Source organism: Copidosoma floridanum, unplaced genomic scaffold (genome assembly GCF_036245765.1).
Source record: "Copidosoma floridanum isolate Cflo_tuat_1 unplaced genomic scaffold, Cflo_Japanese_pri ptg000027l, whole genome shotgun sequence".
NCBI classification, from domain to species: Eukaryota; Metazoa; Arthropoda; class Insecta; order Hymenoptera; family Encyrtidae; genus Copidosoma; species Copidosoma floridanum.
The window spans coordinates 6239124-6252711 of NW_028321904.1; the positions used below are offsets into that span (position 1 = coordinate 6239124).

The 13588-nt window shown below is 42.9% G+C and overlaps 1 protein-coding gene across 1 annotated transcript in view; it reads left to right on the top strand.

Moving 5' to 3' along the window:
* Positions 1–13588, top strand: part of mmd (disintegrin and metalloproteinase domain-containing protein mind-meld) — a 2100572-nt gene that overhangs the window by 1038425 nt on the left and 1048559 nt on the right. Inside the window, exon 15 of the mRNA XM_089595760.1 lies at positions 12616–12920. Coding sequence (XP_089451886.1) covers positions 12616–12920 — 305 coding nt within the window. The remainder of the gene's footprint in view (positions 1–12615; positions 12921–13588) is intronic.

Here is a 13588-nt window from a genome sequence, read left to right on the forward strand (position 1 = left end):
GGCACTAGGGTAGGAACATGGTAGATGATTAAAGAAGGGTTAGCTAGCTACTTGGCCATCGGTATTCGTACCCACGGCACGTAACTTAGCGGTGCTTGATTTTTTTAAATGGAGGTTAGTTGTTTGGCCATCGGAATTTGCACCAACTGGCACACAACTTAGCGTTGCTTGATTTTTAAATGGAGGCTAGTTGTTTGGCCATCGGCATTTGTACCAACCAGCACACAACTTAGCGTTGCTTGATTTTTAAATGGAGGCTAGTTGTTTGTCCATCGACATTTGCACCAACCGGCACACAACTTAGCGTTGCTTGATTTTTAAATTAATTTTTTTGAATTAAAAATTTTTTCACCACCTGCTTGGCCATTAATATCTGGATTGAACGGCACGCAAAAGTGGGTTAAGCTCTCGCTTATTGCTCAGGATTTTTTTTACTCATGTATCTCATGTAGTGGTCAGATAGATGGTAGTAGGCTGATATGCGAGGTGGTAAGAGACGTAAGGGAGATTTAACCCCACACTAGCCACTCTCACAAGACAGTGCAAAGGTACACATAAGCAGATCCACTCGCTTGCTCTTTTAAAGAAAGACAAGTGGCTTGGAAACGCGTGAAAATTGGTATATAGTACAAAATTAAATAAATTTTCTTAGTTCTAATTTTCACTTCCTGTTTATTGGTTATTGATTAACGGAAAACATCTGAATTAACTTGTCACTATAAATTGAGTGACATATGAAAGCCAGAGGGCTGTGATTGAGAGAGTCAAGGATGGTATTGGATAAGAGCTTGCATTTAAAAGCTGTAGTATAGAAAACTTGACCAAATAAGTCAAGCTGATGATCTCAACTAAAAGAAAGTCAAGGAAGGTGATAATAATTGATAAGGTTTAAGACTGGCTAGTAGAAGATGCTTCAGGCCTTATTTACAACTTTTCACTGGTCAACTCAAGGGCATTGTTTCTCCATACACGCAGAGTTGAGATGTTATGAAAAAATTCGAAGTGCTGACCCTTGAAAGCGATGATTGAATCGAAAAGCATGTTTTGTAGGTCATGCCCTTGCATAATGCAGGGCCACCACTCCGGTTTGAGCATGTGATAAAACGTAAATTTTAGGCAAATCCTCTTTCGAGACCATGGCACTAGAGAAAGTGTTGACAATCTTATAATTTTTTATCCGTCACTCTTCACAGTTGATATTTCTTACAACTGAGTATTATCACTCAAATGTGCTAGTTGTTAATAAAAGAGTTAGCACGATCAACTTATAATAGGGAAAAGCAATAATAGTGTTTTCAAAAGTAACGACTATAATAATGATGACGGTAGTGATTGAAATAATTAAAAAAGTAATTGTGAAAATAGTAGTCGTCGTAGTAGCAGTGGTAGTTAAAATAAAAAAAACTAGTGAAAGTAATAATCATAGAAGTTACAGTATTAATAGTTATATCAATTATAATCATGATAATTATTGTAAAAATAAGAATTATAAAGATAATGACAGTATTAATGTAAGTAAAATTAGTCTTTTTAGTTGTAAATAGAACAAAAGCAATAGTTATGGTAAAAAAAATAAATATCTAAGTAACAATAGTAACAATAATAAGATCCATGAGGGTTACAATAATAGTTGTGATGCAGCGCTCTTGATTATAATGATACAGGTTCCATTAGACAATCGGTTGCAGTAATACATACATTTAGTGGTTATTATTAGTAAGTTTGCTTTGTCAACAGTATAAGGAACGTTGTTATTGGAATGAAAAGAACACTACTACAATTATGTTTTTTTTTACCTTTATACTAATAAATTAACTTAAGCATAAATAAGTGTTACTAATAATTTATATGATGATGCTCATTTATGTTTCAGAATAATTATGTCTTTTACGCATTTATATATTAATTAGGAGTAAAAGAAAAGGTGGAAAAAATGCTTTAAAAAAATAAAATTAAAAAATAATTGATTTTAAGCTTTCTTTATTGTAAGGTCAAAAAAGATTACTTATCGCAATGACCCCTCAACTTCCTTCCCATTTTCTTGTGAGGTCGCCATATGATAAACACAAGAACAGCTAATTTCCTTACCCACTTCATCATGAAATTATAATTTTTCTTAGATGCCTGATACTGTTATATTTGTTGACACCTCACCTTCAGTGTACAATAACATAAATTTGGGTTTATTTTTATTCATCAGTTACTATCCAACAACAATGAATTTAAGTATAAATAAAAAATTTTTAAACTGTTTATAAGGTGCATTGTCCGGATGGTATACTAAATTACATTACGTTTAAATCTTTTTGTATAACAAACTTATCTTGGTAGGTATGTTTCCTATTTTTATGTCTTTCTTCTGTTTATTAGAACTTTTATTATAAATGTAGTTTTTTTCAGTTATTTTTTTGGATGAAGCAAAAAACTAATTTTTGTAATTATATGGCAAATATAATATTTCATCAATAATTAAATAATTTTAAAAAACATTTAAAAAAAATATAATGTAATATCTTATAATTAATAAGTATATAGTATTTTAAACTTACTTACTACAATTCTTTGTAGGTAGTGATAGTGTGCAGAGCGCGTGAGGACTAGCAAAAAAATAAGTAATAAATTTGTCAAAAGTACTTCTTAGATTCTATCAATTATCATGTTCCAATATTTTATCTCAAAATTAAACACATCAGTATTTTAAATGAGCTTACTTTTCGATAAAAAGATTATAAAGAAAAGATTAAAAACTTTTTCATTTAACTCATCAATTTTTTACTGAAAATGCGTGGTTGGCACTTGTAGCGCGTAAGAGAACTAAGCATCACTAATACATATATATTCTCGCCTTTATATAACATTGTCATAATTTTTTGTATCTTTATGGAGAGCTCAAAGTGATTTTAACTAAGACATCAGACAAACGTCTTTTGAAATTCTTAATTGTACGTTATAAAGATTATAGCATAATTTTTAACTATAAATCTCTAGTCTCTGATAATAGAAATAACTATTTTTTCAACTTTCTAAATTACCTTTTATCTTACCCTGTTGTTGTGTCAAAAAGATGTACATTATATCGTATAAAGAAAGTTCTGTATAAATATCCACCAAATATACGCGATAAGTTTACTGAAATTGTAACAAAATAATAAAAATATTTGCGTGATGCAGACATTTGTTCCTGTGACGTAGTTAATCCTGCATGTATATACATTGTATATGCTTGCTCATCATAGTAGTCGAATTATAAACGAGCGATCAGCAAATTATCAAGTCATGTTGAATGCACCCAAGTAACTAACTATATGTGGCTTTATTTACAGCCTAATAACTTACGTAAAAAAAACAAAAATTAGTATGAGAACTACTTTTCTAAACATAACATCTTTTCATTGCTTTTGCGTATTTGTCAAAAATTTCATCGTTTAAGATCATTACTCATCGTACGAACTATTGTTACATCAAAATAACTCCAATTAAACATTATATTAAGCATTGTTTTTTATTTTTTATAAATTTATTAGCCTAGCTTCAAAGAAAGTAGTGTACGAGAGCACTGTGGCAGAGTTTTTAGACCTTTCTGCAAGGTGTTATCACACTACTTAAACAGAGTTCTTTGTATTCTAATAATTTAAAGATGATGTATGGAATCAAAAGGGCTTAAAATGTAGGATTAATTTGGAATTTCTTAGTGTCTGCAAGTGTAGCATAACATTTTGGTATTGAATAAAAAGACAGTTAGTGGTTCAGTGTCTAAGTATAAATGGTCATTTTTATAGCATGGAATTATGGTAACGTAAAGACTTTTTTTTGCGAAATGATATCATCTTCACTCTTTTGTCATATGTCAAAGGTAGAGCACATATCTCTGCATCTCGAATATTTGGTAATTATGTATCATTTCAATATAAATCTAAATACCTTATAAAGAATCTATTAAAAAAACACATTATCAAGATGAAAAAAGGACAAAGTGTATCCATGGTACGATATGCTACCAGGCTGCATGAAAATTAAAGTTGGTTAGAACCAAATTAATTTTAGTTGTGTAATGCATTGCCACATTTAATGGTTAACGTAACAAAAAAATGATTGCAGTTACTAGAATAATTGATCTTTTATTTGCTAATACCCACTTCCTTTCAGATATGATTAAAAGAATAGCGAACCAAATTTTTTAAGTTGTACTTATACGTGTTAATTTTTAGGTATAAATATGACAGTACTTTTAAAACTTTGACCTAAGAAAAATATATAACGGAAGCCATTTCTACAGTTTGTTTTAGCCTGCTTCTTCATACACATCTATGTGTAAAGAAAAAAAAAAAGTTTTAATCACGAGGGATGGCCACCATATTTATTAAGCCACGAGCTAAGTATAATACGTGCTTAAATCTGCCTTTCTTATGCTGTAATGTATGCGTTATTTTTTTTTACAACTATCTATTGACTTTGTATCAGTTAACATATTTTTTAGTGTCTAACTTTCTAAATTAATTAATTAATAATGTATGTTTGAATTATTCTTTATTAGGACGTCGAGTAAATACAAGATCGGCAGATCAGCCGTAACCGATAATTTAGAGTAGGCAGATCGACGTGGAGGTCCGGTTTGAGAGTCCCCAGCGAAGCAGGAGGTCGAGGCGTGCACACACGTTGGTTCCACTCGTGAGCTCAGTTCGCTCGCGCCAGCAGAGAGCAAGCGAGCAGCAGCTCCCTCTTCTTTGAGCAGAAAGAGGGTGAGGGGAGGGCATGGGCATGCAATACAAATCTTGCACAACCCGCCCGCCTCGTTCCGTGAACGATCTCAGTCTCCGCCCGCCGTACCTGGGTCAGAATCGGCCACAGGGTCTTTGGAGGCGGCGTCGCCGGCACTAGGCGATCGGACGGGCAGTAGAGAGAGCTTGCTGATGGGACGGGTGTATTCACCAGTGGTGGTCTGGATGGTGGCGGCGCGAACGAGCCCGTCGGGTCCGGGATGAACCGAGATGATGCGACCGAGCGGCCACGTGCCGCTAGACTGGAGGAGCGTGGGGTCCACCACGGCGACGACGTCATCAACCTGGAAATTACGACGTGGGACCTTCCACTTGGGTCGTTGTTGGAGCGTGTTCAAGTACTCGCGGCTCCAGCGGCTCCAGGACTGGTCTCGGATTCCCCGGACCAGCTTCCAGTGACTGAGGTGATCGAGCTTCTCGGGCGGGGTACTGGCCTCAAGCACAGAATTCAGCGGGCCACCGACGAGGAAGTGTCCAAGGGTGAGGATGTCCAGGTCATCCAAGCCTCCGGTGAATGGAGTGAGAGGGCGGCTATTGAGGACCGCCTCGATGCTGGCCAAAACGGTGGAAAACTCCTCGTAGGTGAGGTTGCGCGGTCCAAGGGCACGACGGAGATGATGCTTCATTGCTTTGACACCGGCCTCCCATAGTCCGCCAAAGTGGGGCGCCCGTGGAGGAATGAAGTGCCACGTGACGCCTTGTTCAGCCAGTGAGCCAGCAACACGCTCCCACTTTATTTCGGCATCCTGGAGAGCCTCGCGCATTTCACGGTCTGCGGCGCGGAAGCAGGTGGCGTTATCACTCCAGATCTCTAAGGGCCGACCGCGCCTGGCGCAGAATCTTGTGAGCGCTCCAATGAATGACTCGGTGGAGAGATCACCAACGGGCTCAAGGTGTGACGCCTTGGTGGTCATGCAGACGAAGATCGCGACGTAGCCCTTACTTGTGCGGATGCCTCGGCCCTTAGCAGACAAAATGTTGAATGGGCCAGCGTAGTCAACTCCAGTGCGAGAGAAAGCTCGAGCAGGAGTAACCCGTGCGGCCGGTAGAGGTGCCATGTGTTGAGTGGCGGGCCGCGCCTGCAGTCGGGCGCATACCACGCATCCCTGGATAATACTTTTGATTCGCCGCCGCCCGCCAACAATCCAGGCCTTGCGAGCCACATAGGCGCTGGTGACTCTGACTCCTCCGTGAAGAGCACGAGAATGAGCCCACTGGATGATGAGCCGAGCGAGGCTGCATCGGCTGTCGAGGATTGGCGGATGCTGCTCATCGAAGGTGAGCGCAGAATGTTGGAGACGACCGCCAACTCGAAGGACGTCATCGGAGGAGATCGGGTCTAGAGACAGCAGTGGATTTTTCGCAGGGACACGGCCGCCCTTTTGCAAGCTCGCAATCTCTAGCGCGAAGAATTGTCGCTGGCTGAGGTGGACGCATGCGAGGTAGGCGTCGCGCAGCTCAATCGTCGTCAGAAGGGTGAAAGGCGAGGGAGCGGGATCTCGACGTTGCCGACGACGGATCCAGCGACGCAGTCGAGCGAGGAAGCGTAGGAGACGGCCAAGGTCTGAGAACCTCTTGAGCAGATTTTGCGTAGTGCATTAAACAGCACAACAAGATTGGAGGGCGCCGTTGGTGACTGGGTTGCAGGAGCTAGGCAACTTTGCGTTTTCGGCTGGCCACAAGTCAAGAGGGCCCGCGAGCCAAGAAGGGCCTTCCCACCAAGCACGCATTTGCTGAAGCGTGAACAGATCCGTGCCCCGGGACGCCACATTCGCTGGATTAGAGTCCGTCGGAACATATCTCCATACGTGGGAGGGCAGAAGCTCCTGGATGTGAGCCACGTAATTGTCGATCAATGAGTTGTTTGTCGGCTCCGATGATCGGAGCCAGTGAAGCACGATCTGGGAGTCGCTCCAGGCGTGACAGTGCTCAACGCTCACAGCATATTCCTCGGCAACCTTGCGTAGCAGCCTTTCTGCGAGCAGTGCCGCTCGTAGCTCCAATCGAGGGATCGTCATACGTGTTGGACTAGTGGCGTCTGGCTGCAAGCTTTTAATGGGGGTCAACTTGGTCCTGGACATCAAAATACTCACGCAGACACCATCGGCTGGGTTCTCAGAGCGCGAGTACACGATAGCAGCCATCGCGCGCCGGCTCGCGTCTGCAAATGCGTGGAGTTGCAAACTAGTGGCGGGACTGCAGCTGATCCAGCGAGGAATGGCAATGCTAGGGACATTCTGCAGTTGAGTCAGAAATCCGCTCCAGCGTTGGGCCATGGCAGCAGGCGCGGGCTCATCCCATTCGAGTCGCGCTCGCCAGAGATCCTGGATGATCATTTTGGCAGTTAAGACAACGGGCGCGATCCATCCACAGGGATCAAAGAGTCGTGCTAGAGCGGCAAGCATCGCGCGCTTGGTCAGCCGTGGCTGTAGGGTAGGCGGTGTGAGGTGGAAGCAATCGTCAATCGGGTCCCAGCTGACGCCGAGTTCGCTGACAAGACCGTCTGCGCTGAGCTGTCGCCAGGTTGGCCTTAGTCGGGCATCTGGAGAGAGATCACGCAACAGCTCCGGATCGTTGGCCACCCACTTTCTCAGAGGGAAGCCCCCAGCTTGCAACAAGCCGATCAGCTGGTCGCGGCGAAGTCGAGCCGTCTCAACGTCGTCAGCGCCAGAGAGAATATCATCGACGTATCGATCTTGTTTGACGACAGGCACGGCCTCGGGCCAAGCATGGCCTTCATCCTCGCATAGCTGGGAAATCGTCCGTAGAGAGAGATAGGGAGCACTAGCTTCACCGTAGGTCACAGTGAGCAACTGATAGTGCTTCGGCGGGCTAGAGTCATCAGTGCTCCACAGGATACGCTGGAGGTCCACGTCTCGCTTATCGATCCAGATCTGCCGAAACATCATCTGGATGTCCGCGCAGAAAGCAATCCGATGCCTTCTCCAGCGGAGCAAGACAGTCGGCAAGCAGGCTTGGAGCTTCGGTCCGGCGTGCAGGATATTGTTGAGGCTATAGCCAGTGGATGTCGGTCGCGATGCGTTGAATACTACGCGCAGTTCCTTCCGGTGGTCGCCAGCTTGCCAGATGCCATGGTGCGGGATATAATGCACGAGGCCCGACGACTCGCGTAGCTCCACGTCGGTCAGTAACCGCATGTGCCCGCACCTAAGATATTCGTCCATAAAGCGTGCATATTCGATGGCCATCTCCGGGGCACCCCGCAATCTGCGCTGTAGCGAACGAAGGGATGCTCTAGCGCCGGTTAAGCTCTCTCCTAGTCGCTCAATTCCGTCGCGCTTGAGCGGGAGGCGGACGACATAGCGCCCGTCGGCAGCCCGATGATGATCGGCAAAGATGACCTCGCACTCGATGTCATCAGGAGATTGACGAATTACCCGTGGCACGTCCTCCAATTCCCAAAACCGTTGCATCAGTGCGATTAGCTGCTCGTGCCAAGGCGAAGCTGAGGTGTCCTGTGTCGTCATGCAAGCAGCCAGCGAGGACGAGGTCGCTTGGCCCGGTGCGTGACCAGCGAGCATCCAGCCGGCAACGGTGAGCTGTCCGACGATATCTCCACGGAATAACTGCCCTGGCCGTAGTAGATGGGGGTACACGTTGGCTCCAAGTAGGATATCGACGCCACCCGGTATTCCAAAGGTCGGGTCTGAAAGATCTGGTAAATCGTTCCAGAGTTCGATGACGGCTGGTTGTAACGGTCCGGAGGGGGTGCGGAGTCCCATTTGGGGCAAGCAGTGCGCAGTCAGCCGCAACGTTCGGGTTGAGTTCCGGGTTTGGAGCTGCAAACTTGCAATCGTTGGGGAGTGCATAAAGACAGCGCCTCCGACGCCAGAGATGCTCGTGACAGCTGGCTCGGGACTGGCGCCAAGCTTTCGAGCAAGGGCAGTGGACGTGATTGAAATCTCCGAACAAGCGTCGACGAGTGCTCTTGCTGTGACTGTCCGCCCCCCGGGGCCCATGAGCTGAACCTTGAGCGTGGGCAAGACGGCTAGTCACAACGGTGAAGCAGCTGCCGCGTCGTTCCCGTCCTTGGAGTCCGAGGTGAAGAGACACTGCTTTGCCTCAGCTGGTGCTGGGTCGGGCGCGGCCCTGCGCTTGCGACCACCATCATGGATGAGGCTGTGATGCCGCGCCTTGCAATATTGGCATACGCCTTGGGAAGGGCAGACAGTTGCCATGTGGCCCGGCTTCAGGCAGTTAAAGCACAGCTTGTGCTGAGCGACGAAACCCCTTCGCCCAAGCGCGTCCAGTTCCAGAAAACGGCTACAGTGACCTACGTAGTAGCGTCGGCGCGGGAGGGCGACTGCCGGTCGAGCGTACAGGATCGTTCGTCGATCGAGGAGGGCGCGAGGCTTCCATTGAAGTCAGAGAGCGGCCACGGCTCCGCAGAAAGCTGGACAAAGTGGCGAAGGAGGCCGCTTCCCCTTGTGCAGAGCTGGCTGCCTCCAACTTCTCGAGCTCGTCTGCCCAGGCTCTCCGAGTCGAGGGGTCCATGGCGGTCGAGGCAAAAGAGACCATCCACACATCCCAATGTTCCACCGGCTAATTGAGCGCTCGCAGTTGATCAAGGTGCTTTTTTAAGGCATCGAGAAAGCCCTGCAGACCAGCAGCGGACTCCTTGCGCAGAGGCTTGAGCGTTCGGAGTGCCATGACGTGGTCCTGCACAAGGAGGCGGCGATGCTCGAACCGCGAGACAAGAAGACTCCAGGCCGTGGAATAATTGGAGCCAACGAGCTGCAACGTGTCCAGAACTGCTTTTGCCTCACCCTGTACGTTTGCCTTCAGGTAGTAAAGCCTCTCGACGTCGGTGAGCCGAGCATCCTGGTGAATGAGCGCCCGGAACAGGTCGCGGAAAGACTGCCAATCCTCGCGACGGCCAGAGAAGAGCGGGATATTGATGCTCGGCAGGCGAGGGCCCGAGTGCGGTCCAGGGAGCGGTCCGGGGAGTGGTAACTGGCCACCACCTCCTGGCATGGCCGGGAACAGCCGACTCCTAGCGTCATACAGGCACGCCTTAGCGTCAAAGTAGTATCCCTCTGCGGACCTGTACAGGGCTCTCAAGGAGGCAACTTTATCCACAGGTGCGCCCTGAATCAGATCCTTATGATTGGCTTGGAAGTCATTCCAATAATCAGCGAGTAGCTCGAACCTGGCGTCGACGAGACCCATGCTCCATACTTCGACGCTCTTGGCGGATTGAGTGAATTCCGCGAGAACCTCTAGCAGGGCTTGCTGCGTTTCCAGCAACGAGGGCCAGCCTTCGTTATCCCTGTAAATTAGTCACGCGCTGAGCTCGACGCTTGTCTCTCAAACGGCGCCTTGTTACTTGTGGTGCAATCGTGCGTGCCAAATGAGTCTACGTAGAATATTGAGAAAAAGGGCGTGAGGAATCGCAAATGAATCTGTCGACCCGACCAGCCGCGGGATGACGTTAACTAGAAAATCCCGCGGTTTAAACATGAAGCAGCCTGCAATCTGCAACCCAAAACCTCTCGACAGCCTCACTGACTGAGTAATCGCGGTCGCACGCAAGGTCCACGACGCGGACTGCACGGCAGTCGCGGTGGGGCGTCTCTCGCCTGTCACATCTTGTTAAGGCTATCATAACCTCAAATCGCTCTACCACGTGGCGCGGCTCTGCACGATTGCATCACTTGCAACAGAGGCCCAATGTCTCGATACGTTCTCGGACGTAGAGAATGTATTTTCGCATGATCGCATCTCACATCGTCCTACTTACATTGCTTCGCGTAGCACCGTAGTCCTGGCTGTCTTGGGCTCGATGAGAATCTGGCGGTTGTCTGTCCCAGTCACGCTATCCAGCTCGAAGGACCAATGTTTGAATTATTCTTTATTAGGACGTCGAGTAAATACAAGATCGGCAGATCAGCCGTAACCGATAATTTAGAGTAGGCAGATCGACGTGGAGGTCTGGTTCGAGAGTCCCCAGCGAAGCAGGAGGTCGAGGCGTGCACACACGTTGGTTCCACTCGTGAGCTCAGTTCGCTCGCGCCAGCAGAGAGCAAGCGAGCAGCAGCTCCCTCTTCTTTGAGCAGAAAGAGGGTGAGGGGAGGGCATGGGCGCGCAATACAAATCTTGTACAATGTATCTAATAAGCTTTTCTTTTCCAGAACTAAAAAAAAATTTTGGTTGTAGCTTTTCTGTACATTATGTAGTTTTAACTTAAATTTTATTACCTTGTTAATTCTATAATAAGTACGCAATCGTTTTCTGAATTCTTTGATTTTTCTTCAAAACTTGTTCAAGCAAGGTTAATACATCATTTTTATCTTTTTTTGTACTCATATAAGGTTTTATGTATGGATTATCTTTATTTCATGATTATCAAATACCATGATTCATCAAACTAACCTTAACTTTTTTCCCATAATGCTATTCCCTTAAAAATTAGGCAAAAGTAAAAGGTGTCTTCTGAAGCCTTTTTAAAAATGTATATCATGGGCGTTATATGTTACTAAAAATGAGTGTATAAAGGCATGCAATAAATGTAAGTAAGACGTTAGGTATGTCATCAGCATGTTGACAATTGTCTTAAAATTAATGGAAAATTAGACAAAAGTGAGTAAATATTTTATTGATTGTAAATATTTAACCAAAAGTATATCATCTTATTGTACATCTTAATGCACTCTTACAATAAGTATCAAAAAAGCACATCTTTATTTTTGGGTACTTCAGTCTCATTTGATAACTAGTGAAAGAAAAATGGTCCCAGCAGTAATGAGATTTTGTGAAGTATGTTTTGTATGATAAATAAATTAAATGCAAAAAGTGTATTAATTTATAAAATTAATAATATATTTAAAGCAAATAATACACAATACATAACAAAATGTACGAAAACTTTTGTAAACTATAACATTTTAATATTAGTTTGCTAATTATAACTTTTTTGTTTCCCTTCATATATCTTTGCATGTTGAAGTTATTGTTCTATTTTCTTGATGCAGAGAGTACTGATTTCAAATGGTCAGCATACTTTGAAACTAACACTTACCATCAGGGAGAGGGACACGGGGACACCACTGACAGTTGCGTAGATCTACACAATCCACGAAAATGTTAATATTTAGTCAAGTGCTCAACACAATTATAAAGCAAGAAAAATTATTTTCGAATTATGTTTAATGCTGATAGAATGTAAATTTTACTAAACAAAACATATTTTAAATTTCTTTCCCTATTGTTGCATCTAGTAACGCTTTTTATACTTACAACTTACACTATATAAACTTACACTTACACTATTACAGGTATCTTCATTACGTGTATTGCATTTTTAATAATTTCAAAAATTATCTGATAAATAATTATCATGCTATGGTATTAGATACACGTTAAGCTCATTTAGGAAAGTTTTAAGAATTTATCCATTGTCTTCTAACGCCTCAGACTTTTCGAAAAAATGTGCATTTATTCTTCTTCTTATTATAATATAAGTTATAGTCCCTTAAGTTAAAAATTTGTTTAACATTATTTTACCTAGTTCATATAATTATTCTCTAGTTTCATGAACAAGTATGTTAGCAAGATTACTGTAAATAATAGCATAAACATTTACTTAAAAAACAAGATTGATTTCAAAATTTATCGACTGACTAAATAAACTTAGGCATTTACTTGAAAGTTATTTCTGTATGTTTCTTAAAAAATGTAATAACTCGAAATTCAAAACTCAGTCATTACAGATAAAAAAATGGTCTCAAGCTATAACTGTTATGCTTAAGTTATGTACATGACAAAATTTGTTGTATAAAATGTTTAACTAACTTTTCATGATTTTTATTTACTGCAGTTGCAGCAAAAGGGATTTGTATGTCGAGAAGCTAACAGTGAATGCGATTTACCAGAAACATGTTCAGGTGACGTAGGTCACTGTCCTCAAGATGTATACAAAAAGAATGGATATCCGTGCGCCAACAAAGATGGTTTTTGTTTTAATGGGTTTTGTCCTACATTAAACGTTCAATGTGAACAAATTTGGGGTTATGGAGGTATTTCTGCTGATAATCAATGCTTTGAACAATTCAATTCAAAGGGATCCATCAACGGTCATTGTGGCACTGACATTTCAGGTCATTTTATTAAATGTAAGCCAGAGTAAGTACAATGCCACCAATTCACTTAAATAGTTTTATGCACATTAATAGTAAATAAATCTGAAAATAACACTTGCTTTGATAATGTGAATTAGTTCCAATTTCACTATAAAATGTATTGTTTTTAGTTAACCTAATTTTTATGACAAGTCGTACATTGACTTTTCAAAAAAGTCAGTAAATAAACTGTGATATTTTGTATGTACGGTTGCTAGTACATCTTCATTCTCATGCTGTTATGTTCAACTTGTGTAATTTTAAAACTGTAATTTAACTTAGTTATGAGTGGATGTATGTGACACATAATATTCTTGCATCATTATTTAACATGTTTGAAAATTTGTAGAATATTGAGGATACCACACGATCACATTAAGATTGGTATAGTCCCAAACAAGAATTACGATGCACCTTAGCTTATAAATAAAAAGGATGAAAATTCTTTTTCATGCAGTTAAAAACAACAAAACTGTCAGATGTTGGTCTGAGCAAAGCATCGTTTGTCTTAACGCCAACGTTTTCAAACTCACTGCATTAACAAAAAAACACAACAATTTTTGTAAATTACATTGCAGGGCCACTGTTTACACATATTTTTGCTACTTAATTCATAAGATAAATGGAAATAAGACAGTATAAATAATTTTAAAACATTAAATAGTTACTTAC